This window comes from Mustelus asterias, chromosome 22 (assembly GCF_964213995.1).
Source record: "Mustelus asterias chromosome 22, sMusAst1.hap1.1, whole genome shotgun sequence".
Classification (NCBI taxonomy): domain Eukaryota; kingdom Metazoa; phylum Chordata; class Chondrichthyes; order Carcharhiniformes; family Triakidae; genus Mustelus; species Mustelus asterias.
Window position 1 is genome coordinate 61,753,751 of NC_135822.1, and position 27,535 is coordinate 61,781,285.

A 27,535-nucleotide genomic window follows, 5' to 3' on the forward strand; every position below is an offset into this window, starting at 1 on the left:
CAGTGTATTCCAGGCACTCACCACCCTCTGTGTAAAACACTTGCCTCTCACATCTTCTTTAAACTTTCCCTTTTTACCTGAAACCTATGTTCCCCAGTAATTGACATTTCTACTCTGGGAAAAAGATTCTGACTATCCATTCTATCCGTGCCTCTCATAATTCTGTAACCTCCTATCACGTCGCCCCTCAGCCTCTGACGTTCAAGTGAAAACAAACCAAGTGTGTCCAATGTCTCCTCATAGCTAATACCCTCTAAACCAGACAACATCCTGGTAAACCTTTCCTATATCCTCTCCAAAGCCTCCACATCCTTCTGGTAGTGTGGCGACCAGAACTGTATGCAATATTCCAAATGTGGCCCGATTAAAGTTCTATACAGCTGCGACATGACTTGCCAATTTTTCTACTCTATGTTCTGACCGATGAAGGCAAGCATGTCACGCACCTTTTTGACCACATTATCCACTTGTGTTGCCACTTTCAGGGAATGGTGAACCATGTATGTTAATATTTTTTTAAATATATGTTTGTTTCACTTGATCCTCCCCATGGCTCCCACTTTGTGTCAAATTATTTTAATTGTTTAGTTTGTACTCACTAGAAGCTAGATTAACAAATGTTCCGTGGAGGGAGAATAGAGCCAATGTTTCGAGTCTGGATGACTATTTGTCAGAGCCTTTAGCATTTTGCCTTTATCTGAACAAATGTCCTGGTGGCAATCAGAAAAGAGATGGAGATGGCGGGGAATGTTTCTAATCCTGGACACTGGTATTTCAGTGGCCAACATAAAGTGTAAGGTGGAAGCGATTAAATATTCCTCCTCATTAGAAAGTGCCTCTTTTGTCTCTCATCTCCTCATGAGAGGGCTGTAAAGAATGCAAGTTAATTTGCGAGGAAAATGCCTCTCCCCTCTCCATAGCTATCAGCTGAGCTGGATAAATGCACAGCTTCTATTTTACATACCTGCCGGACAAGTCAGAATCATGAATACCTGACTCTCCATTGCGTTGCCCAAGCCAAGTTTCAAAGTGTCTATGAATCATTTGGTGTCACTGTTGATGCAATGACACAAAGGGAGACTGAGCTGGATAGCATCCTTTCAAACGCTGATGAAAGAGCAAAGATTTTGGGGGTGGCGCAGTGGTTAGCACTGCTGCCTCTGAGTGCCAGGGACCCGGGTCCGATTCCCGGCTTTGGGGTCACTGTCTGTGCGGAGTCTGCATGTTTTCCCCGTGTCTGCGTGGGTTTCCTCCAGGTGCTCCTGTTTCCTCCCACAGTCTGAAAGACATGCAGGTTAGGTGCATTGGCCATGCTAAATACTCCCTCAGTGTACCCGAACAGGTGCCGGAGTGTGTGGCAACTTGGGGATTTTCACAGTTACTTCATTGCAGTGTTAATGTAACCCTACTTGTGACACTAATAAAAAAAACACTTCCCACCAAGTTTCAGCGGCAGCAGCCGGAAGTTCAAGGAAGTTATAATTTATGTTACCTGGAGAATTTAGCCCCGTAACAAGTGACAGCATATTTGCAAGTTATCATTTCCTCAGGTACATAGGAACATGTCTCCCCGTGTCTGCATGGGTTTCCTCCGGGTGCTCTGGTTTCCTCCCACAGTCCAAAGATGTGCTGGTTATGTTGATTGGCCTTGCTAAATTGGCCCATAGTGTAAGTGGGGTTATGGGAATCGGGCCTGGGTGGGATTGTTGTCGGTACAGGCTTGATGGACCAAATGGCCTCCTTCTGCACTGCAGGGATTCTATGAATGAATTTGTCTTGCTGTAAAATATGTTTTTAAAAGTCAGATAAAAGCAATCTCCAACCTTTATATCCTCTTGTACAGCTACACCGCAAATAAACTAGTTGCTAATTTCCTATTTTAGCTTCCACATACAAAACAAACTGACATTTACTGAGCACAGTTAAGAAAATGCAAAACAGCTAAACTGCAGAACATTGGCTAGTGCTGTTTGATGAGCAACGTTAATTAAATGACAGATTAAAATGTCAGTTTGAAATGTTTCACCCAATGAAAACGATTCACCTGCATTCACTGTGCCATTGAATATATGATGTGGAGATGCCGGCGTTGGACTGGGGGGAACACAGTAAGGAGTCTAACAACACCAGGTTAAAGTCCAACAGGTTTATTTGGTAGCAAACGCCACTGTAGATGGTGTAGCTCCTTTGTCTCAGCTGCTTGGCAGAGTTTCGCAGCTGGTTTCGCAACATCAAAGCAGGGGAGAGTTTAGCATTTTGTCAAACCTCAGTAGGGTGGCACGGTGATTAGCACTGCTGCCTCACAGTGCCAGGACTCTGGGTTCGATTCCTGGCTTGGGTCACTGTCTGTGCAGAGTCTGTACATTCTCCCCGTGTCTGCATGCGGTTTCCTCCGGGTGCTCTGGTTTCCTCCCACAGTCCGAAAGACATACTGGTTAGATGCACTGTCCGTGCTAAATTCTCCCTCAATGTACCCGGAGTGTGTCGACTAGGGGATTTTCACAGTAACTTCTTGTGTTAATGTAAACCTACTTGTGACACTAACAAATAAACTTTAAACTTTTTTTTTCACTCATTGGCTCTCATCTGCCAATTTCACTCCAGTCGTTAGTCCTGAGGTAAAAGTTCCAACTCTGTAAATTCTGTTATTACCCTTTCCAAACATTATTGTTTTATCTCTGTCCAAACGATGAAGGCTCACAAATACAAACAACATGAAAATATAAGTATGTACAGACTCAAAATTTCAAGGGAATGCACTTGTGCACTGGCAGCGCTTTGTGATTCAAGGCAAGTCAAGTTTTAAAAACAATGGGGCTGCATGGTGGCACAGTGGTTAGCACTGCTGCCTCACAGCGCCAGGGACCTGGGTTCGATTCCCGGCTCGGGTCACTGTCTGTGTGGAGTCTGAATCTTCTCCCCGTGTCTGCATGGGTTTCCTCCGGGTGCACTGGTTTCCTCCCACAGCCCTGAAAGATGTGCAGGTTGGGTTGATAGGCCATGCTCAATTGCCCCTTTAGTGTCCAAAGATATGCAGTTTAGATGGATTGGCCATGGTAAATTTTCCCTTAGTGTCAAGGGGACTAGCAGGGAAATACATGGGGTTCAGGGGATAGGACCTGCGTTGGATTGTTGTTGGTGCAGTTTTGATGGGCTGAAGTGCAGAAGGAGGCCATTCAGCCCATCAAAACCGCACCAACAACAGTCCCACCCAGGCCGTGTCCCCTGAGCTCCATGTATTTCTCTGTTAGTCCCCCTGATATTAAAGGGAAATTTATGATTCATAGAATCATAGAGTCCTACAGTGCAGAGGGAGGCCATTCGGCCCATTGAGTCTGGACTGACCACAATTCCACTGATGCCCTACTCCCAGAGCCCCATGCATTTACCCCAGCTAGTCCCCATGACTCTAAGGGGCAATTTAGCATGGCCAATCCACCTAATCCATCCATCTTTGGACTGTGGGAGGAAATTGGAGCACCCGGAGGAAACACACACAGATACGGGGAGAACGTGTAAACTCCACACAGACAATGACCCAAGCCAGGAAGCGAACCCGGGTCCCTAGCGCTGTGAGGCAGTAATTCTAACCAGCGTGCCACCGTGCCGCCCAAATTCTGTTCTATGCAGTCAGTTGTGTATAGAATTCATTATTTGATTCGTACTAGTTACTAATTACTTGGAAATGCTGAGTGTGAGATTTTGAATTATGGCTGCAATTAAGTGAGGCAACGGCAGCAATCCTCACAGCAGGAATTTATTCAGGTTATCACAATAAGTACAACAATGTAATAAAGTTTAAAAGTTTAAAGTTTAAAATTTATTCATTAGTGTCACACGTAGGCTTAAATTAACACTGCAATGAAGTTACTGTGAAAATCCCCCAGTCGCCACACCCTGGCCGGCTCCTGTTCGGGTACACTGAGGGAGATTTTAGCAGGGCCAATGCGCCTAGTCATAATACTGAACAACTGACAGTGGTTAGCCGTTGCATTCACTGTGGAACACCGGTGCTCAAACTCTGATTGACTCCAACTCTTTGCTGCAGAAGGCTGTGGAGGCCAGGTCATTGAGGGTCTTTAAAACAGAGGTAGATAGGTTCTTGATTAATAAGGGGATCAGGAGAAAGGCAGGAGAATGGGGATGAGAAAAATGTCAGCCATGATTGAATGGCGGAACAGACTTGATGGGCCGAGTGGCCTAATTCTGCTCCTGTGTCTTATGGTCTTAAAGCTTGTCTCTTGATTGAAGTCTATCTTCTTTCTTCTCAGTGATGTGTGATTTGTGTCTTACTTATTCTATCTACTTTTTCCCAGCTCAGTTCTGTGCCATATTTAGTAAAACTCCTCTCCTGGTCAGTAATTACCTAATTGTCCTGCCAGGGCTGCACCTTGAGCTGGCACGTACTTCAAGATCCCATGACCATTTGATTCCTGTTAATTGTTTGCAGGGTGGGTCTTCAGATTGGCACTTCCCTGATCTCCTTACCTTTATGCTGCTCGTGCTTCTTGTCATTCACAATGACCTAACAATGACCGTTTTAGAGGACCAGTACGTACAGAGTCTGTTTCTACAGCTCTTTGCCGGTTGGGGTATTTTTACTGTCTTTTACTGGACAAAGGGTCAGAGCAACAAATATTTTCTCCACACCCTAGCTATGACTGTAACACTACATTCTGCACTCTCGCCTTTCCTTCTCTATGAACAGTATGCTTTGTCTGTATAGCGGGCAAGAAACAATACTTTTCACTGTATCCCAATGCAGGCTAATGGGTCAAAGGTTATGGGGAGAAAGCAGGATTAGGCTATTGAGTTGGATGATCAGCCATGATTGTGATGAATGGCGGAGCAGGCTCAAAGGGCCAAATGGCCTCCTCCTAGAATAGAATAGAACAGAATCCTTTCAGTACAGAAATAGGCCATTCGGCCCATCGAGTCTGCACCATCCACAATCCCACCCAGGCCCTACCCCCATATCCCTCCATATTTATCCACTAATCCCTCTAACCTACCCATCTCAGGACACTAAGGGCAATTTTAGCATGGCCAATCAACCTAACCCGCACATCTTTGGACTGTGGGAGGAAACCGGAGCACCCGGAGGAAACCCACACAGACACGGGGAGAATGTGCAAACTCCACACAGACAGTGACCCAAGCTGGGAATCGAACTCAGGTCCCTGGAGCTGTGAAGCAGCAGTGCTAACCAGTGCTAACCTCCTGCTCCTATCTTCTATGTTTCTATGCGACAATAATAAATCAAATCAAGGAATTCCCAGAGGCTGTCCAAAGCTGAAAGCATTGCCAGTAGAGTTTTGCATGAATTGAATAAACCATCTTTGCATTGCTTCTCCATACTTTGTATGACTTTTCAGCTTATGTTTGGTACATTCACCCGACTTGTCCATCATGCTTTGCGGTTATGTCACATGCGGGATACAACTTTAACCGATATATTTAAAGGTATGACAACTAAGATCTGACAGTGCTGTGATTAGAAAACAAAGCCTAATTCTGCAGTGTCATATCTGGATGTTAGATTGGAGCCACACTTTAAAATATTAAATGCTTCTTACTCCTGTCAGGAGAGTTAGGTTTGGGACTGCACCAGCACCAAACTTCCAATGAGGCTCTATCAGGGCTGTGGGCCGGATGCAGGAAGGTGGGATGAGAAAGGGCACTTGGCTGCCCTCAGACTGGCATGGACGAAATGGGTCGAATGGCCTCCGACTGTGCTGTAACTTCACTGTGGTTCCATACTTGGCAGCAAGTTGATTTCCTCCCCCTCCCCGCAACTCCCCCATCTAATCCTTCTATTCTTTTCTCTCCTGATAGAACCAAAGCAGATATCCTCAAGACCCAGTCCAATAACAAATCCGTCACGGCAGAGAAGAGATTCAGACAGGTTCTGTCAACTCTGCAATGCCTGGTTTAATAATCCAATGATGGCCCAGCAACACTACGATGGTAAGAAACACAAGAAGAATGCAGCACGGGCAGATTTATTAGAACAGCTCGGACAGACGTTAGACCCCGAAGCACTCCGAGGTAAACCTTTCGAACAAGCTTGCATAGAGTTTAAGTTCTTCGCTTTTTGTCTCCGAGGTTAGGAGTTGCAATTTCGAAGTCCTCCGGATCAGGGTATCAGTGGGGCTGATATTCTGTAGACTTTCAAAGAATGAGAAGCCGATCTGATTGAAACTTAAGAAGTTCTTTCAGGATGCAAAAGGGTAGATGTAGATAGGATGTTTCTCCTGAGTGGTGAGTCTGGAATCAGGGGACACAGTCTCAGAATAAGGGGCAGTCCATTTAGGACACTCATGAAGAGAAATTTCTTCACTCAAGAGGGTAGAAAACTTTTGGAATTCTGGACCCCAGAGGTCTGTAGAAGTTCAATCATTATGTTTGACAAAAATTGACTGATATCAAGGGATATGGATATAGCAAGGGAAAGTGTTGTTGAGATACATGATTAGCTATGATCTAATTGAATGGCAGAGCAGGCTTGATGGGCTAAATGGCCTACTCCTGTTTCTATGTTCACACAATAACTGTTGTTCTGATATCGCCAGCCAGCAGTTCAGCAATGCTGCTCCCTTCGCTTACTCCACTCAGTATTTCCACGTTGAGGAGATGCTGAGCAGAAGCAAAGATATTTTGTCAAAGGGACAAATGGATAAATTAACAAGTGAACGGGAAAATTGTTACTAAACTTGTTACTAAAATGTGAGCATTTTAGGATTTAATTTGGAATGCCTTTGGCAGATGTTTGGCAGTAGGTTCCTGACCTATTGCGATTGGGGAAGAAAGAGTCTTGCGTTTCAAAGTCTTCCATGAGTTTGGTCCACGCTACCATGGCAGTTACCTCCAGCCTTATGTCCCTGCCCACATGCTCTGTTCCCCACCATCGTTCTATTCTCCAATCAGTAGCAATATTTGGAGTCTCTGGCCTTCAGTCCTATGTCTGGTCATCTCATTCCTGCTTTCAAAAGTTTTCTGAACCTCCTCTTTGTTCAACTCTCAATTCTGTTTCTGTTTCTGTTTCTTCCTTTCCTCCTCCCCCTACCCTTTTCTCTGCAACTCCATGTCCAGATTTTTCTGTTGCTCTGCAGAGCACATACGGACATACACAAGCATATATTGTATAGCATATACGAGCAACTCTGTTCCACCATTCAATAAGATGATGGTTTATCTGACTGTCACCTCAACTTCGCATTCCCATCTACCCCCTGACAACCTTTGATCCTCTTACTCATCAGGAATCTATCTCGCTCTGCCTTAAAATATATTGCCAGGATTTTCCGGCCCTTACTGCCGGCACGGTCCTCCATTCTTGCCAAAGGGGACCAACCGCCAATCCCCCTGCCCCTTATGGCGGCTTCCCTGGTGGCATGACTGGTGAGTAACGCAAATGACCATTGCCTGAGTTGGAGCTGGAAGATCCTGCAGGTGGCCAATGGTGAGCTGCCTGTGCCACCGGAATGCACGCCACGGTGGTGCTGGAAAATCCCGGCTAAAGGCTTTGCTTCCACTGCGTTTTGAGGAAGAGAATTCCAAAGGCTCAGTACCTTCTCCCCATGATCTCTGTCTTAAATGGGCAACTCCTTATTTTTAAATAGTGACCTCTAGTTCCAGATTCTCCAACAAGAGGAAATGGTGGTGCAGTGTTATTGTTGTTGTACTCGTAATCCATAGACCCAGGGTACTGCTCTGGAGACCCAGGTTAAACTCCCATCACGGCAAATGTTGAAATTTGAATTCAATAAAAATCTGGAATTAAAAATCTAATGATGACTATGAAACTATCGTCGATTGTTGTAAAAATGCCTCTGGTTCACTCATGTCCTTTAGGAAGGAAATCTGTTGTCCTGACCTGATCTGGCCTATATGTGACTCCAGCAATGTGGCTGACTCTCAACAGCCCTCAGGGGTGGGCAATACACGTGCCGTCCACATCCCGTGAACGAGTAAACAAACGTTGAGAGATGGAAAAAAGAATCAACGAAGCTGTGCTAGCAAGAATTTTGTTTTGCGTTAGTAACTGAATGAAACGGATTACAAAATCAGTGATTAGCTTGTTCGTTTTCGACAGAAAAAGCACATTATTGTGCTACAGGAATCCAATGTTGGTACATCAGTGCACGAGTCATATTCTACCTTGAAGGTTTTAATTGAGAGAACAGATTTCAATAATAACCTTTAGCATCATATTCTATGGATAGATGGGGATGGATAGATTGGAATATTGTAAGCAGTTTTGGGCCCCATACCTAAGGAAGGATGTGTTGGCATTGGAGGGGGTCCAGAAGTGATTCACAAAAATGATCCCAGAAATGAAGGGTTTGTCATACGAGGAGTGGTTGAGAACTCTGGATCTATACTCGATGGAGTTTAGAAGAATGAAGGAGGGATCTAATTGAAACTTACAGAATACTGAGAGGCCGAAATAAAGTGGACGTGGAGAGGATGTTTCTACTAGTGGGACAGACTAGAACTCAAGGGGGCACTGCCTCAGAGTCCTTTAAAACTGAGATAAGGAGGAATTTCTTCAGCCAGAGGGTGGTAAATCTGTGGAATTCATTGCCACAAAGGGCTGCGGAGGCAGGATCATTGAGTGTCTTTATGATAGAGAAAGATAGGTTCTTGATTAATAAGGGGATCAGGGGTTACGGGGAGAAGGCAGGAGAATGGGGATAAGAATCATATCAGCCATGATTGAAAGGCGGAGCAGACTTGATGGGCCAAATGGCCTAATTCTGCTCCTATATTTTATGGTCTTATGGCCTTAATCAGAAGCTTCCTCTTCAGATGGATTTGAATTTTATTATATATTGTCATTTAGTCTTATTTAATTATTTTAATGTCTTTTCAAATGCTTTATTTATTTTATCATTTCTGCTTTCCTTTAACACTTTTAATAAAGTGGTCTTGTTAACGTATTACGATGCATTTTATTTAGATTCATTTTCAATAAACGTTCTATGGATTTGTTTTAATTTTAGTCCACAATATTTATCACTCTGCTTCCATTGTTAATGATGCAGGTTTAATTTCCTTTTTAAATCTTACACGGTACATTTATTCTGCTCTTGCTTTCACACAGTTTTAGTTCATTACCTTCACTTAATAATGCGTTTCATTTTGGTTCATCATTTTAGTTTACTCTCTTGATGTTTTTGAACATTAATATTATTTTTCCCCTGTGGTAATGAAGTCCTGAAGGTTTACAGACCGAGTTTATTCCGGCCTCTTTGAAATTCCAGCTTGGGTTTTCTTTGTTCAGGGAAGTGAAGCTGCAATTATAAAAAAAATGTGTTTTATTTTCTACAATGCCTTGCCTTGCTGCTATTGAGTCCTTGTATTTCTGGTGCCGTATGCTGAAACTAAATAGACTCGCCCTGTATGCTGGCAAAAAAAAACCTCTATCTTGTATCATTAGATTCATTTTGCAGCACCAACTTCTCTGTTAATATGATCTCATTGTTTGTGCTGAATCAGATATTACACAGAAGACGGGGACAGAATAATTCAGAGTGACTCAGGGGTGCAGAATTCCTTTTTACAGAACGGATTTGGAAAGATAGTTTGCCAGAGATCAATGATGAATTAGGAGATTACCCTAATTCAAATCGTTAAATTTTATGTTATTTATTGGTGACTACATCTTGCGGGATAATCTACACGCTGAAAATGATACGAATCACTGCAATGTGTCAGGTGGAATGCAGTAGCGGCTAACTTGGTTAGCTCTACGGATAGGTGCGAGATGTGTGATTAACCTGTGCCGGTTCAATCTAAGATAGGCAACATGCCAAATCCATACCACCAGCTCATCTCACTGATTGCTACATGCAGCCAGGTTTAAATGTGTGGTTCATTGATTACACACAGCATCAGGAAGTCCAAAGTCGTAATATCCTCAAACCCCTTAAAGCTGACCTGCACTGTTTAAAGCCAGCATCTGCACTTGAGTGAATTAGTTTTGTTTGGCGAGGTAGTATTTACATTGTATGGTGAAAATAGAATCATAGAATCCCTACAGCACAGAAGGAGGCCATTTCACCCTTCAAGCCTGCACCGACAACAAACCCACCCAGGGCCCATCCCCGCAACCCCACGTATTTACCCTGCTAACCACCACCACCCTCCCACCCCTCCCACCCCGACACTAAGCCGCAATTTAGCATGGCCAATCCCTCTAACCTAAACATCCTGGGACAGTAAGGGGCAATTTAGCATGACTAACCAGCCTAACCTAGAACATAGAACATAGAACAGTACAGCACAGAACAGACCCTTCGGCCCACGATGTTGTGCCAAGCTTTATCTGAAACCAAGATCAAGCTATCCCACTCCCTATCATCCTGGTGTGCTCCATGTGCCTATCCAATAACCGCTTAAATGTTCCTAAAGTGTCTGACTCCACTATCACTGCAGGCAGTCCATTCCACACCCCAACCACTCTCTGAGTAAAGAACCTACCTCGGACATCCTTCCTACATCTCCCACCATGAACCCTATAGTTATGCCCCCTTGTAATAGCTCCATCCACCCGAGGAAATAGTCTTTGAACGTTCACTCAATCTATCCCCTTCATCATTTCATAAACCGAAAATATAAACATCTTTGGACTGGGGAGGAAACCGGAGCACCCGGAGGAAACCCAAGCAGACATGGGGAGAACGTGCATGTGGTAAATCACTGTTAGCTTATTACCTGTATATGTGACATGCCTGGACACATCCCTGCCGGCCCTACCCGAGACTCCTGCCCCCCCCCCCCTCCGTTTGCAGGTATAAAGGCGACTGCTCGCCACCCCCCTGCCTCAGTCTGGACCAGTTCATCGGCATGGGTGTGCTCCAAGTCTTTTGCTAATAAAAGCCTATTTGTTCTTGCATACAAACTAGTCTTTGCTCGACTGATGGTGCATCAGTGCAGACACCACACAGCCGGAGCCGGAAGCCGGAATCGAACGCGGGTCCCTGGTGCTGTGAGACAGCAGTGCTCACTACTGTGCCGCCGTGCCGCCCAAAAAGCTGCTATTAGTGTCCGGTTATTTCTGGCAGTGTCAGCCTCTGGTTAACCTTCCTAAATTCTGCTTTAGATTTTCATTTGGTAAAAAATCCTTTAAGTTGTATTTGAAAAGGTTGCTTACATATATTGAAAGGGTAGTTGGAGCAGGTGTTGGAATCATGCAGGAACTGAATCTGATCAGGGAAATCATGAAATAAGGCACAACATGGGAGAGAATGGAGTCAAAGGGTTTCAGATTCTTCATTCGAGGTCTTAGTGGAGGAGCTGGGAAATGGGAGAGATGCCCTTTAAAACACAGGGCACTGGAAGTCTTACAGACACACACTTTAAAAGCAGATAGCTCTGGAGGTCAGTGCCAGTGGTTAAAAGCTTGGATAAGAGGTTAAGAGCTGTTAAGGGCCAAGGACCTGGAGGCAGTGCTGTAAGAAGTTCAATGATCTCACATGAGTTGTTAAGGTCAGAGAAGACATCTTGAAATGCCACATCCTTCTAACTGCACCACTAGTCTCAGTTCACCACCCCCACTCCAACCACTCACACACAAACAGTGGTTGTCAGTCAGGATCCATACCTCATGTTCAGAGCTTTATTCACTTGGCACTGCTGCAAGCCTGAAATTCACATCTCACAGCTTGCGCACTGCCAGCTGTTCAAACATGACAGCTACATCAGCAAAACGCTTTACACAACATTCACTGAGACACTTCCCTCTCTCTTACAGGAAATAATGGTGCCCAGCTAGAGCTAGCAGGAACTAACTGGAAGGGTCCAGACACGCCTGCATGTACTCAACCCCCTCCCCCCCCCCGCCCCCCCCTACTTCCCCCCATTGAGGAGACACTCTCATTGGGATAGCCATTGCTGAGGCTGTGGTCAGAAGCAGGAGTGCAAGTGTCCTCATAACTAATCCTCCATCTCACATCTCAACTGTTCTTGAGTCGATTGGTTCGTGTAACTTTTTCCCAATGGAAGAAGGTGGAAGAGAGCATGTCCAGGGTGCATGGGCTCCTTGATTATGCTGGCTGCTTTTCCGAGGCAGCGGGAAGTGTAGACGGAGTCAATGGATGGGAGGCTGGTTTGTGTGATGGACTGGGCTACATTCACAACACTTTGTAGTTTCTTGCAGTCTTGGTCAGAGCAGGAGCCGTACCAAGCTGTGATACAACCAGAAAGAATGCTTTCTATGGTTCATCTGTAGAAATTGGTGAGGGTCATAGCAGACATGCCAAATTTCCTTCGCCTTCTGAGAAAGTAGAGGCGCTTCCTCTCACCACACAATCTCTTCTGATTTACAAGCTAAAGGTTGTGTAAACATGCACCTCTTATTTTCCCCCTCCTGTGAACCACAGACAGAAGTGAGTGATGATGAAGAGATAGCACCATCACCTGCTTCACAACCACCAGCTCAGATCCTGACACTGTGCACATCTGAGAGGAGAGATTGGAGGTGGGATGTGTTTGTGGGGAGACACTGGCCACAAGTGAGGCAACGGGGGCCGGGGGCAAGAATAGCGCTACTGCCAGCTCACCAGAGGTTGAGGTCCTACACGAGTCCCTCTGCAGAGCACTTAGACGAGGACGTGGATGGGGCAGTTTACAGCCGTACAATGATGGAGGTGCACAATGAAAGGCTTGGGGCAATGGGAAGCCTGCCAGAAAACAGTCAGTTTCAAGGAACACGGAGGAATTCAGTACTAACTTAACACAGAGTTTTTGCACAGAGATTGGAGACCATCCTTTCCAGAATGGAAGTGGTGGCCAACTCCTTTCTCGCGCTTGTTGATGTGACCACAATGCAGCATTTTTTTTTTAATCCATTCGTGGGACGTGGGCGGCTGGCTGGCCAGTATTTATTGCTCGTCCCTAGTTGCCCGAAGGCAGTGGGAGTCAACCACCTTCCTGTGGCTCTGGAGTCACGTGTGGGCCAGACCGGACAGATTCAGAAAGAATGTTGCCAATAGTGGGGGAGTCCAGAACTAGGGGTCGTAGTTTGAGGTACGGGGTAAACCTTTTAGAACTGATGCGAGGAGAGGGTGGTGAATGTGTGGAATTCACTACCACAGAATGTAATTGAGGCCAAAACGTTGTCTGATTTCAGGAAGAAATTAGATCTAGCTCTTGGGGCTAAAGGGATCAAGGGATATGGGGGGAAGGGGGGGATCAGGATATTGAATTTGATGATCAGCCATGATCAAAATGAATGGAGTAGGCTCGAAGGGCCGAATGGCCTACTCCAGCTTCTAGTTTCTTTGTTTCTAGGATGCCAAATTAAACTAATCCCTTCTGCCTGCCCTTGGCCCATCTCCCTCTATTCCTTGCATATTCACGTGCTTATCTAAAAGCCCCTTAAACGCCCCAATCGTATGCCTCCACCATCACCCATGCAGCACATTCCAGACTTACCACTCTCTTTGTAAAAAACTTGCCCCTCACATCTCCTTTGAACTCTCCCCCTCTTACCTGAAGTGCATGCCCCCTAGTATTCGACATTTCAACTCTGGAATTGCTGATCAGTGTTCAATGAGTAATGCAAGATTTTGTTCCTTCGCTTCTGGGGCAAATCATGTTTGACAATGCATTTGTGTCAACCATTTGCAGAACGATACACTGACAAGCCACCATTAATTAGAGCCGTTGCTAATAACAACTGTTGAGTGACAAATATAAAAAAGCCCAAAAATCATGCAGAGTCATTCCATGGTTATATTTCGGCTATGGGAAACCAATAATTTAGGTATCAAATTATTAGCGGTTGACAACTAATAAAAATACTCGCACATGAAAATTTATGGTATCGTTGATTGAGGTAAATGATGATTTTTAGAATGCATTTTGTCCCGACATAAAATTACACAGAGACATTGGTAGATTTAAGTGTGTGAGCAAAATAGTGCCAGGTGGAATTCAAGCAGGTAAGCATAAGGTCATCCATTTTGGATCAGGAAAGTAGATCTAAGCATATTTTCAATTTGTTCATGGGATATGGACATTGCTGGCTGGGCCAATATTTAGTGCCCATAAGAGTCAACCACATTGCTGTGAATCGGCAGTCACATGTAGGCCAGACCAGGTAAGGATGGCAGATTTCCTTCCCTAAAGGACATGAGTTAACCAGATAGGTTTTTCTGACAATGGTTTCATGGTCATCATTAGACTTTTAATTCCAGATTTTTATTGAATTCTAATTTCACCACCTGCCATGGTGGGATTCAAACCCGGGTCCCCAAAGCATGACCCCAGGGTCTCTGATTCAGTGACAATACCACTGTGCCACTGCCTCCCTTTAAACGGTGAAGAGTGAGGAACAGTGGAGATCCAGGGAGTTTTGCAATCCATGTTTTGTTGTCAGTAACAGACATCACCAAAAAACTGAATAGGGAGTTAGCCTCTCGGTTTATTTATTATTAGTGTCCCAAGTAGGCTTACATTAACACTGCAATGAAGTTACTGTGAAAATCTGCTGGTCGCCACACTCCAGCGCCTGCTCGCGAGGGAGAATTTAGGATGGCCAACGCACCTAACCGGTACATCTTTTGGACTATGGGAGGAAACCGGAGCACCCGGAGGAAACCCATGCAGACACGGGGAGAATGTGCAAACTCCGCACTGACAGTGACCCGAGCCGGGATTTGAACCCGGGTCTCTGGTGCTGTGAGGCAGCAATGCTAACCACTGTGCCACCATGCTACCCCACAAATTATTATTGTGTCACACTTATTCTTTTAATGCCGTTCATTTTCACCAGCTCTTATGTGCAGGAGTTAAAGAGTGGGGAAGAGGAAATTATTGTTCCATTTGATGCTACTTGACATTGACAGAGCAATCGAATCTGTTTTTATTTCATCTCAGAAGAGATGTTCTCATTGATAGCTGTTAAATATTGAATGCTGACCTAGAAGCGCCCTTATTAACAACTCACGCAGACACTGGGAGAACATGCAGACTCTGCATAGACAGTGACTGGGCCGGGAGTCGAACCCGGGTCCTTGGTGCTGTGAGGCAGCAGTGCTAACCACTGTGCCACCGCGCTGCCCTACAACTAATGGGTGAGGATGTAAAGGGGCAAAGAGTAAAAGCAAAATACTACCGGGATGCTGGAATCTGAAACAAAAACGGAAAATGCTGGAAAATCTCAGCAGGTCTGCAGAGCGAAGGGTCATCCAGACTCTGACCTGACTGTAAAAGGTTCTATTTCCAGGGCAATAGGGAACTATTGGAACACTGACCTCTTGCAGCTGGAGCCTGTGTTTAGCTTCATGCTACCTGAGTGTAAGGCCTGGCTGGATTCTGGTTGCGAGGATCTTAAATGAATATTTTGCAGTGAAATCAGGCTAAAGCAAAGGTTCCCAAATTGGTAGGGCATGAGGGATTCGTGCTAATGGAGGTGATCATTAGCACGCGAGAGACGTGAAAGGTTATTTCTATTCTCGAGAGAGAGAGCGGACGCCAATAGCGTCAAGATAATGCTGCAATAAATTGTTAATATATTAACAATTGGACTCTATTCTCTCTCTCTCTCTCTCTCTCTCTCTCTCAGTAGTCCCTTTCTAATGTGCTAACATTCTCCTTTATGAACTTGTTCTGCAGCCTGCTGGTTTCCAGGGTGTGTGATTTTTCTTTTTCCATTTCACACTACAAAATGCTGCTGGTGTTACTAGTTGCACGACACTGAATCAAAACTTTCTTCAGTTGCATGTTTTTGGGCTCGATACTCTCCCCACAAATGCTGTCCAACCTGCTGAGAATTTTCCTGCATTCTTTGTTTTTATTGGTAAAGGGGCAAAGGGTTTGTTACAGCAATTGCAAAGCCTTGGTCAGACCACATCTGGATTTCTGTGCACAGCTCCTGGCACCAACCCTTCGAAAGGATATATTGGCTTTCGAAGGAGTGTGGTGCAGATTCACAAGCAGTGATGACATATAGTTGGCTTGTCTTCCCCAAATTAGAGAATATTAAGGTGTGATTTAATGGAGATTTTCAGGACTTTGAAAGGAATTGATAGGGTCGATGGAGAGAAACCTCTTTCTGCTGGTGGGGTAGTCCAGGGCAAGTGGTCATAACCTTAAAATCACAGAAAGGCTATTCAGGAGAGAGGTCACAAAAGAAATTCTCACAAAGGGTGGTTGAAATGTCCTACAGAACGCAGCACAGAACGAGCTCAATGACTAGCTTAAAATCTGTGATCAGTAGAGTTCTTGCTACTATAGGGTACGGGGGAACTTGGCGCCAAGGCAAGTGAATAAACTTAGGATAGAGATCAGCAAAGATCTCATTGAATGGCTCGTTGACCTCTTTCTGTCCCTATGTTAACCAAAAATGTCACTATCTTGTTTTGGATCAGCAGCAAGATGCTTTCTAAAGATCAGCTCAGAAAGAGAGGCCAGTGTATTTTAACAGTGGAAGCTGCACATATCAGAGCCACTAACTAGAATCCAACTGCCCTGCTCTTCCGTATTCCATATTCTAATAACCCTTCACCTGAGAATAAGTTTACTAACCTCCTCTGGGTATTTGTTGTTGTAGTCTTAAGTTTGTGTTTTTTTGTGAACCATCAGTGCAATCATACTGTTAACTATAGGGCAACGCGGTGGCACAGTGGTTAGCACTGCCGCCGCACAGCGCCAGAGACCCAGGTTCAATTCCAGCCTTGGGTGACTGTCTATCTGTGTGGGGTTTGCACATTCTCCCCCGAGTCTGCATGGGTTTCCTCCGGATGCTCTGCTTTCCTCCCACAGTCCAAAGATGTGTACGTTCAAAGCGGATTGGCCATGATAAATTACCCCTGAATGTCCCAAGATGTGTAGGTTGGAGGATTGGCAGGGTAAATACGTGGGGTTACGGGGATAGGACCTGGTTGGGATGATCTGCCGGAGAATTGGTGCAGATTCGATGGGCCGAATGGCCTCCTTCTGCGCTGTCGGGATTCTATGATTCCACAAACTACATTTAAACGTTTTGATCATATGATAGATAAAAATGAAGAGATAGTTCAACCCATCTATAAAAGCCCGTCTAGATCTGAAATAGCTTCAAGGATTTTATTTTGCCCCTATTATCCACTCTCATTCATAACAGCCGAACCTCCATTGTCCTGAAGTCACTTATCTTCCTTGTCATCTGCCGGAATCTAGATCTGGTAGAATTTATCTGTGAGCGAATAAATTTGAAAGAAAAAATTTTATCAATCTGAATAATTGAAACCTATAAGTCATCTGGTTGCAGAACAGAGTGTTTTTTTATTCATTCGTGGGACATGGGCGTCGCTGGCTGGGCCAGCATTTATTGCCCATCCCTAGTTGCCCTTGAAGGGCAGTTGAGAGTCAACCACATTGCTGTGTCTTTGGAGTCAAATGTAGGCCAGACAAGGTAAGGACGGCAGATTTCCTTCCCTAAAGAACATTAGTGAACCAGATGGATTTTCCCGACAGTCGACAATGGTTTCATGGTCATCAGTAGATTCTGAATTCCAGATATTATTTTTTATTGAATTCAAATTTCCTCATCTGCCGTGGCGGGATTCGAACACGGATTCCCAGAACATTAGCTGAGTCGGAGATGACCGAATCATCCCAACAATCTGGATCAGGAGGAATCTGGCTCTTGGGTCGGGAGCCAACAGGGGGCAAGGGAACCAAGATCAATTAATTCGCAAAATGCTTGCCATGGCACTTGAAAACACAGAGCAGAATGATAGTTTTCTCCTTTGGAGAAAAGTAATTGCTTTTCAGTTGAGAAAAAATAATTTAAATTGCTGGCTTGATGAAAAAGAAGGGTTTTTAAAAACAGAGATATACATTGATTCCTTCTCTGTTAACTGACAAATTTATCAGTTTCTGTTGTACACCAAAGGAGTTCCTGGCACTTTGGTTTCTACTGGAGGGCCCATTGCAAGTGTGTTAGCATTCAATGTTTCCCAGTGTTTCTCTGACAGAAGAAGAGCAGGAAGGCAAGTCTATTTTAAACCCTTCCCCACTTTCCTAGCCATTTATCTTCACATCTAAGGGTAATGGGGATAGTGAGGGTAAAAGGCATTGAAGTGCCCAATCAGCAATGATAGTATTGCATGGGAGAGCAGGCTGAATGGCCTCCTAGAAGAAGAATCATAGAATCCCTACAATGCATTTACCCATCGAGTCTGCACTGACTCTCTGACAGAGTATCTTATCCAGGTCCTCCCTCCCATCCTATCCTCATAAACCCACAAACTTAGCATGGCTCATCAATCTAACCTACACATCTTAGGACATTATAGGAGAATTTAGCATGGCCAATCCACCTAACCTACACATTTTTGGACTATGAGAGGAAACCAGAGCACCCAGAGGAAACCCACGCAGACACAGGGAGAATGTGCAAACTCTACACACAGCTACCCAAGGCTGGAATTGAACGCAGTTCCCTTGCGTTGTGAGGCAGAAGTGCTAACCACTACGCCACCATGCCACCCTCCCGACAGAGTATCTTACCCAGGGCCAATCCACTGCCCTATCTCTATAACGCCACATATTTACCTCACTAAACCCCCTAACCTACACATCTTGGGACATTAAGGGGAAATTTAGCATGACCACTCCACCAAACCTGCACATCTTTGGACTATGTGAGGCAACCGGAGCACCCAGAGGAAACCACACAGACACGGAGAGAATGTGCAAACTCCACACAGTCATCCAAGGCTGGAATCGAACCCAGTTCCCTGGCGCTGTGAGGCAGCAGTGCGAACCACTGTGCTGTCCCTGTTCCAATGTTCCTTCCTATATCCTCCTCCAACCTAGATGACCACATACATCAAATTGATTTGAAATGATCAAGGAAACAATATAATCGGAATATAGGAACTGGAATATGTCATTTAGTCCCTTGAGCCTGATTCGACATAACTAACCTGTGACCTAACTCCACATACCTGCTTTTGTTCCATTTCCTTTCATATCTTTTGGTTAACAAAAATCTGTTAATCTCAAATTTACAAACCAAGAATTCATTTTGCATCAATTGACAATTTTAGAAAGGATTTCCAAACTTCTACCACCCTTTGCATGAAATATTCCCGAAATTCAGTCCTGGAGGTTCTGTCTGTAATTGGTAAACAGTTCCTCCGACTCCGAGACTTCCCAAGCAGCGGAAGTAGTTTCTCTCTATCCTGCCTATCTGTTCCTCTTAATGTCAGTCCACATTCTCTGCAGTCGTTTGCTGCTTTACTTAACAAAAAAGTTTATTTACTTATTTATTAGTGTCACAAGTAAGCTTACATTAACACTGTAATGAAGTTACTGTGAAAATCCCCGAATTGCCACACTCCAGCACCTGTTCGGGTACACTGAGGGATGGCCAATGCACCTAACCAGCACGTCTTTCAGACTGGGAGGAAACCGGAGCACCCGGAGGAAACCCACACAGACAGGGGGAGAATGTGCAGACTCCGCACAGACAGTGACCCAAGCTGGGAATTGAACCCAGGTCCCTGGTACTGTGAGGCAGCGGTGCTAACCCCTGTGCCACCGTGCTGCCATTAGAAGTCAACGTGGAGTTGACTTTTCAAAGTACATTCCCAATGATGTGGGTTTTGAAAGAATCATCAATTTCCTGATGGCATTGAGGCTCCCTTGGTTAAGTCTGTGTTTCTGGAGCAGGCTGTGTGTCCCACATTTATTCCAGTAAAAATAAGAGAGAGAACCATGACTTGGAACTAACCTCCAGCCATGCCTTTTGAATTGCCCAAACAGGAAAAGGTGGTATTGATGGAGATGCCTCTCTGCAGCATGGAAGCTCAGGGCTGTGGGTCTTCAGGCCATCTCACAGCCTGTGCAAAACAAGAGCCTATATTGCACGCAAAGAAACCCATTTTGTGATGGATAAACTGCTGCCTTTCCATGATTCAATGACCTATCAGAGAGAGAGAGTCCATCATCCAATCTGGTAGGTCTCTATGAATCCAGGAAGCAAACCTTTTTCCCTCCCTCTTCATAAGTAAAAGCCCCACCATATAGATGAATATTCGCCGTGCCGCAAGGAAAAATATCCTTCAAAATAGCGTCATGGGATCTCCTGCATCCACCAGAAAGGGTAGAGATGTGCCCCGGTTTACAATCCAAGCTGAATGACAGAACCAGACACCCTCAGTACTGTGTTGGTCCCTCCTGCCGACACTATAGTTAAGAAAGACACCAACGCCTTTCTCAGGAGGCCAAGGAAATTCAGCATGTCTGCTAGGACTCTCACCAACTTTTACAGATGAACAATAGAAAGCATTCTTTCTGGATGTATCACAGCTTGGTAAAACTCCTGCCTTGTCCAAGACCGCAAGAAACTACAAAGGGTTGCGAACATAGCCCAGCCCATCACACAAACCATTGACTTTGCTTACACTTCCTGCTGCCTCAGAAAAGCAGCCAGCATAATCAAGGACCCCACGCACCCGAGACATTCTCTCTTCCACCTTCTTCCGTCGGGAAAAAGATACAAAAGTCTGAGGTCACGTTACAATCGACTCAAAAACAGTTTCTTCCCTGCTGCTGTCAGACTTTTGAATGAACCTACCATATATCTTTCTCTACACCCTAACTATGATTGTAACACTATATTCTGCACTGTCTACTTTCCTTCTCCTGAACGGTATGCTTTGTATAGCGTGCAAGAAACAATATTTTTCACTGTATCCCAATACATGTGGCAATATTAATCAAATCAAATCAAAAACTTCCTGACTCAGCGATAAAGCCACTACCTACTTGCACTTAACTACTAATTTAGAAAAACATTGTCTCTTCCACACCCTGTGATCAGCAGGATCTGGTTAGTTATCAGTTTCATTAATTTAGATGCAGACACAATCCTGCTGTTTCTACTAGAATGTGCCTGCTGAGCACAGAGTATGGAAGTATAGTTGAAATTTGATTATCCATGATGATTCTTCAGAGGAAACCAACTTATCACTGTAAATAAATCAGACAAACAAACTGAGCACCACAAGTATTCGATGTGACATATCATTAAAATCACATTTAATTATCAATAATCCATGGTTACACCACATACTAAGTTTCAAGTATATATAATTTCTTTGAATAAGGCTAGTTTGCAAGTGATAATTGTGCCTAAGAGCATTGTTATTTTGTGAATGGTTATTCAAATGAAGGATGACAGGTCTATATACTATAGAATTATTGCATTTCCGTGTTGTGCCAATGCTTAAGAGGCATCTATGCCATGGCCATCAATAGATCAGGACTCTTCTAGACTTGACTGGGCAATTGGCTACGACTCTCACCAGCTTTTACAGATGCACCATAAAAAGCATCCTTTCCCGATGTATCGCAGTTTGGTGTGGCTCCTGCTCTGCCCAAGACCGCAAGGAACTACAAAGGGTCGTGAACGAAGCCCAGCCTCCCTTCCATTGATTCTGTTTACAGTTCCTGCTGCCTCAGAAAAGCAGCCAGCATAATCAAGGACCCCACGCACCCCGGACATTCTCTCTTCCATCTTCTTCCGTCAGGAAAAAAATACAAAAGTCTGCGGTCACGTACCAACCGACTCAACAACAGCTTCTTCCCTGCTGCCATCAGACTTTTGAATGGACCTACCTTATATTAAGTTGATCTTTCTCTACATCCTAGCCATGACTGTAACACTATATTCTGCACCCTCTCCTTTCCTTCTCTATGAAGGGTCTGCCTTGCCTGTACAGCGCGCAAGAAGCAATACTTTTCACTGTACTCTAATATATGTGACAACAATAAATCAAATCAAATCAAATTGCTTTGCTTCTAAGTTCTGAAGATGATTGTCAAGAGTATAAGTTTGAGAATAGCTGCTGAGGAAAAGACACCTCGCCTTCATGAAAAATGCTCTGAGCTCATCAAAAAGACAGCACCTCCAACCATGAGGCACTGCCTTGGTGCTGCGCTGGAGTGTCAACTTGACTTTGTGCTCAAGCCCTGGGGTGGGCTTTGTCTCCACAACCTCATAACTCAGAGAGGGGTGCACTCCCAGATTAGCCAGGCCTTCCACTGACATATGGCTTGTTACAGTGAAGCACGGGTTTAAAACGGCATGTAAATCTCTCACTCAACTTCCTGGCTTGTCATCACGGCAAAGTAAGAATTGTGGATTGAAAATATACAAGACCCATTTCACTTAACTCTTTAAAACATACAAAACCGTAAGACCTAGCTCTTCAAAAAAACCCCAACATATAGTTCTTTAAAATATACAACACTACAAGACATCATCACTCTTTAAAATATACAACACCACACATAACTCTTTAAAATGTACAACACCACAGGACATGACTCTTTAAAACATAGAACACAACAAATCATAGAATCCCTGCAGTGCAGAAGAAGGCCATTCGGCCCAACGAGACTGCACTAACCACAATCCCGCCCAGGCCCTATTCCCATAAACTTTCACATTTACCCTACTAATCCCCCTGACACTAAGGTTAATTTAGCATGGCCAATCAACCTAACCTGCACATCTTTGGAGTGTGGGGGAAAACAGGAGCACCCGGAGGAAACCCACGCAGACACGGAGAGAATGTGCAAACTCCGTACAGACAGTGACCCGAGGCTGGAATTGAACCTGCGTCCTGGCACCATGAGGCAGCAGTGCTAACCACTGTGCCACCGTGCTGCCCGCAAGACATAACCCTTTAAATATACAACACAACAGACAACTCTTTAAAATATACAACACCACAAGACATAACTTTTTAAAATTATACAAAACCAGAACGTAACTCTTTGCACTTTGTTTCTGAAGCAAGCATTGTTGTGATTTCCTTGCCTAAAGATTCCTTTATGCTTTGTTTGCAAGTTATGATGGTGGGTAATTTCTAGCAGGATACTCTATATAGGACACAGAAACAAGGATCATGTTCAACTCTCAATCTCCCAATAGCTCAATCAATAAATGCACTATCTGTGGCAGTGAAACATACAAACTAGGATGGTCCGAAACTCAATCACTGGGTTTGTGCTGACTTCCACCAGCGCAGCAATGTAAGTACTCCGATTGCTGTCGGCAGTGTTGGACTGAATAGATAAGTAATTAAAATCAACATTTCCATTCCTGGTTGCCGCAGCAGTAATTCTCCTGTCTCACTGTCAGAGTCGGGGCTGACAGAACTGGGTTCAGCTGCAATATCCCAGTGGCTGAATATTCTGTGGGCACCCGTTTATTTATTGGGAAAAGAATGGGTTTGTTTTTCTCCTCGTGTTATTTTAATGAGATCTCGCTGGTCCACATAGTGAAGTGAAACAAGAACACTGAAAGTAAATCACACACTGCAACACTGCTTAAAAAGGCTGGGGGGTGGGGTGGGGGGGGTGGGGGTGGGGGAGGTGGTGAGGGGGGAGGTGGGGGGGGGTGGAATTACAAGTAATTGAACCATTCCAAAACAGTTTTGTGAAGATGATGAATGAGCAGTCATTCATCTCAGCTATTTTTGAACCATTTAAACAGTGGACTTCCTGGGTTGAATCTTTTTCTTTTGCAAAAGAAAATAACTCCAGATACATTTCAAAGATGAATTAAATAATGCTGGAACTGCGCGTCCTTGCGGAAAAAAGAATAGTGCGGGAGCATTCACTTCTTACGAGGCGGGGAAGGGCCGTGAGTGTGTGTGTGTGTGGGCCTGTTGCAGGATAGGGGGAAGAGGCGGATCTTTTTTGGAGGTGTGAGAAGAAGGGATGAATAAGCCTTGGGACTGGAGACCTGCTGTCGGGATAGTGATAATCCCCAGGACTTGCAAAGGAAATCACTGATTGATATCCTTGTAGGACTTGTAGAATATGAGCTCCCTGATGATTGGTAATTACCTTACCAGGTGGAGCTTTGTTACCGAGCCCTTCATGAAGCAGGCCCCTGAGTGGGTCCATTGATATATTGTCCCGGTTGGGACCTGTTTGTGTTCACCACAGGTTTGTGATTTTGCTTTGCTTTATGTTGTGTAATAAAGCACCGTTCCTCCACAGCTGACTCCTGGAGTTATTACACAGATAATGAGAGAGATTGTGCCAGCAAGGTGGGAAATGAACTTTTGTTTTACATTCCCCCCCTGTACGCCTGTCCACCAGCAATTGAAAAGCAGGTGGATGCATGAACATATTCGGTACGTGTGCACGCCTGTGGATGAAGAGAATGTCATTCGCAGTATGTCCTGCTTCAGAAGTCTGACAGCTGGCACCTCAATGGCAGTGAGCAGCGTCTCCTGCCAGCATCTTACAGTGATGAGCTGAGGAGTTCAGCTTCACCAATGTGGAAATAGAAACCACACCTCAAGAGACGTCAGTGCCTTCCCAAGAAAAATAGGAGGGGAAAGGTTTGGAGGGGGCGGCAAGAGGAAGGATTCTTTATGGAATCATCGAATCCCTGCAGTACAGAAGGAGGCCAGTCAGCCCATCAAGTCTGTACCGATCACAATCCCACACACGCCCTATTCCCGCAACCCCACACATTTACCCTGCTAATCCCTCTGATGCTAGGGGCAATTTAGCACAGCCAATCAACCTAACCCACACATCTTTGAACTGTGGGAGGAAGCCAGAGCACCCGGAGGAAACCCACGCAGACACAGAAAGGAAGTGCAAACACCACACAGACAGTGACCCGAGGCCAGAATTGAACCTGTGTCCCTGGCGCTGTGAGGCAGCAGTGCTAATCACTGTGCCACTGTGCCACCTGACTCTTATTCAAGATACCTTGGCATTTTGCGACCAACACTGTTGATGCAAATTTATTTTCCAGTGAATGATCTGAATAGGGTGATGTGACGCACATGACCACAATTTGCAATCAGGATGCAGAGTCAGAGAGTCATAGAGGTTTACAGCATGGAAACGGGCCCTTCGGCCCAACCTGTCCATGCCGCCCTTATATTTTTTAAAAACCGCTAAGCTAATCCCAATTGCCTGCATTTGGCCCATATCCCTCTATACCCATCATACCCATGTGACTATCTAAATGCTTTTTAAAAGATAAAATTGTACCCGCCTCTACTACTACCTCTGGCAGCTTGTTCCAGACACTCACCACCCTCTGTGTGAAAAAATTGCTCCTCTGGACACTTTTGTATCTCTCCCCTCTCACCTTAAACCTATGCCCTCGAGTTTTAGACTCCCCTATCTTTGGGAAAAGATATTGACTATCTACCTTGTTTATGCCCCTCATTATTTTATAGACGTCTATAAAGCCACCCCTCAGCCTCCTACGCTCCAGAGAAAAAAGTCCCAGTCTATTCAGCCTCTCCTTATAACTCAATCCATCAAGTCCCGGTAGCATCCTAATAAATCTTTTCTGCACTCTTTCTAGTTTAATAATATCCTTTCTATAATAGGGTGACCAAAATTGCACACAGTATTCCAAGTATGGCCTTACCAATGTCTTGCACAACTTCAACAAGACGTCCCAACTCCTGTATTCAATGTTCTGACTGATGAAACCAAGCATGCCGAATGCCTTCTTCACCACTCTGTCCACCTGTGACTCCACTTTCAAGGAGCTATGAACATGTACCCCGAGATCTCTTTGTTCTGTAACTCTCCCCAATGCCCTACCATTATGGAATAAATGGATATCATTTATTCCATGATATCAATGGAATAAAATGTTCATCAAGAGTTCTTAATCATGCATTTCTTTCTCAGATAACAAATGTTGAACTTCTAAAGAGCGAAACCGGAAACTACTGAGAAGCAGCATATAATCTTCTGATTTTATCTGGGCGGCACAGTGATTAGCACTGCTGCTTCACAGCGCCAGGGACCAGGTTTCGATTTCCGGCTTGGCTCACTGTCTGCAGAGTTTGTACATTCTCCCTTTCTGCGTGGGTTTCCTCCGGGTGCTCTGGTTTCCTCTCACAGTCCGAAAGACATGTTGGTTAGGTGCACTGGCCGTGCTAAATTCTCCCTCATTCTACCTGAACAGGCGCCGGAATGTGGCAACTTGGGGATTTTCACAGTAACTTCATTGCAGTGTTAATGTAAGCCTACTTGTGACACTAAGAAGTAATTTTTAAATAAAATCTTCTTCAATGCTAATAGGAATTGAAAACCCATAGGCAACGCAGCTGCAATTCTCTGATGTGCACTGGCCGCAATGCAAATAACCTGGTGTCGATACAGGTTCAAAAACCTTTGTCAATGACAGATAGGTAAACGGCTTTGTACAATATAATGCCCAGTAATTCTCCCATTTGAACAGATGGGTTAAGCTATTTTTCAATCTAACATCTTTCAGAGTGTGGAATTTGAATGGGCCCTGAGTAGGTTCTCAGTCCATGAACTGATCTGGATTACCAATCCAGATAAACCCTCTGGTACTGAGAGATTTTTAGGTGATTTTAAGCAAGGAATTTCAAAAACATTCCTACATGCATTTACTCAATAGCGATCCACCTGTTGTTTCAGGAAATATCAAAAATAGCGACAGAAAATCTGTGTAAGAACGTATTTTTAACCATGTTAAGGCCATTCCATTTGTTTCTCATTGTAGAACAAAGATAGTCTCACAGGTTATGGATCCCCTGTTAAAGTAAACCTTTGACCACTCTTCCTGTGGGCAGCATGGTGACACAGTGGTTAGCACTGCTGCCTCACAGTGCCAGGGACCCGGGTTCGATTCCCGTCTGTCTCATGCGGAGTCTGCACATTCTCCCCGTGTCTGCGTGGGTTTCCTCCGGGTGCTCCGGTGACCTCCCACAGTCCGAAAAACGATCTGGTTCGGTACACTGAACATGCTAAATTCTCCCTCGGTGTACCCGAACAGGTGCTGGAGTGTGGCAACTGGGGGATTTTCACAGTAACTTCATTGCAGTGTTAACGTAAGCCTACTTGTGACACTAATAAATAAACTACAAACTTCTTTTTAAAAAAAGACACGGACCCTTTGGAAAGGAATAGCGTTTAAAAAGAAAGATGAAAGAGCTTTGAAAATTCAATAGTAAGTCTTGATAAACACCCATTGTGTTGAGTTTTTTAATTAACCTTCTTGGATTTCTGTATGGTTACATGCAGTTTACAGCCTTTTAATTGGATATCTATTATACGCTTTAATTGAGCACTTCCAACCCTGTTGAGGAGGAGTTGGAAAATAATGGCAGATGGTAAATCAATACGGAACAATTAGTTGTTTTGGTTAATCCTTGCAATTCATAATCAGAGGCATTTCAACCTCTTCTTACAAGTAGCTTTTGGATAGTGACATATATACTCCTGTCTACTTAAAATTTTCAACGCCAAGCATAGAATGCAGCAGCAGAGAATTATTTTACTACATTGTGTTGCCCTTAAAGGGACAATCATCACATACAACTTGCTTGTCGAGACCAAGAACTAATTGATGAAGCAGGTGAGGTGAAACAGGGGAGGCGGTGGCCTCGTGGTCTTATCGCTAGACTATGAGTCCAGAACCTCAGCTAATGTCCTGGGGTCCCAGGGTCGAATCCCGCCACAGCAGATGGTGGAATTTGAATTCAGTAAGAAAAAAATATCT

The 27,535-nt window shown here is 44.5% G+C and overlaps 1 protein-coding gene across 1 annotated transcript in view; it reads left to right on the plus strand.

Moving 5' to 3' along the window:
• Positions 1–27,535, plus strand: part of LOC144509714 (zinc finger matrin-type protein 4-like) — a 151,573-nt gene that overhangs the window by 114,900 nt on the left and 9,138 nt on the right. Inside the window, exon 5 of the mRNA XM_078238495.1 lies at positions 5,858–6,048. Coding sequence (XP_078094621.1) covers positions 5,858–6,048 — 191 coding nt within the window. The remainder of the gene's footprint in view (positions 1–5,857; positions 6,049–27,535) is intronic.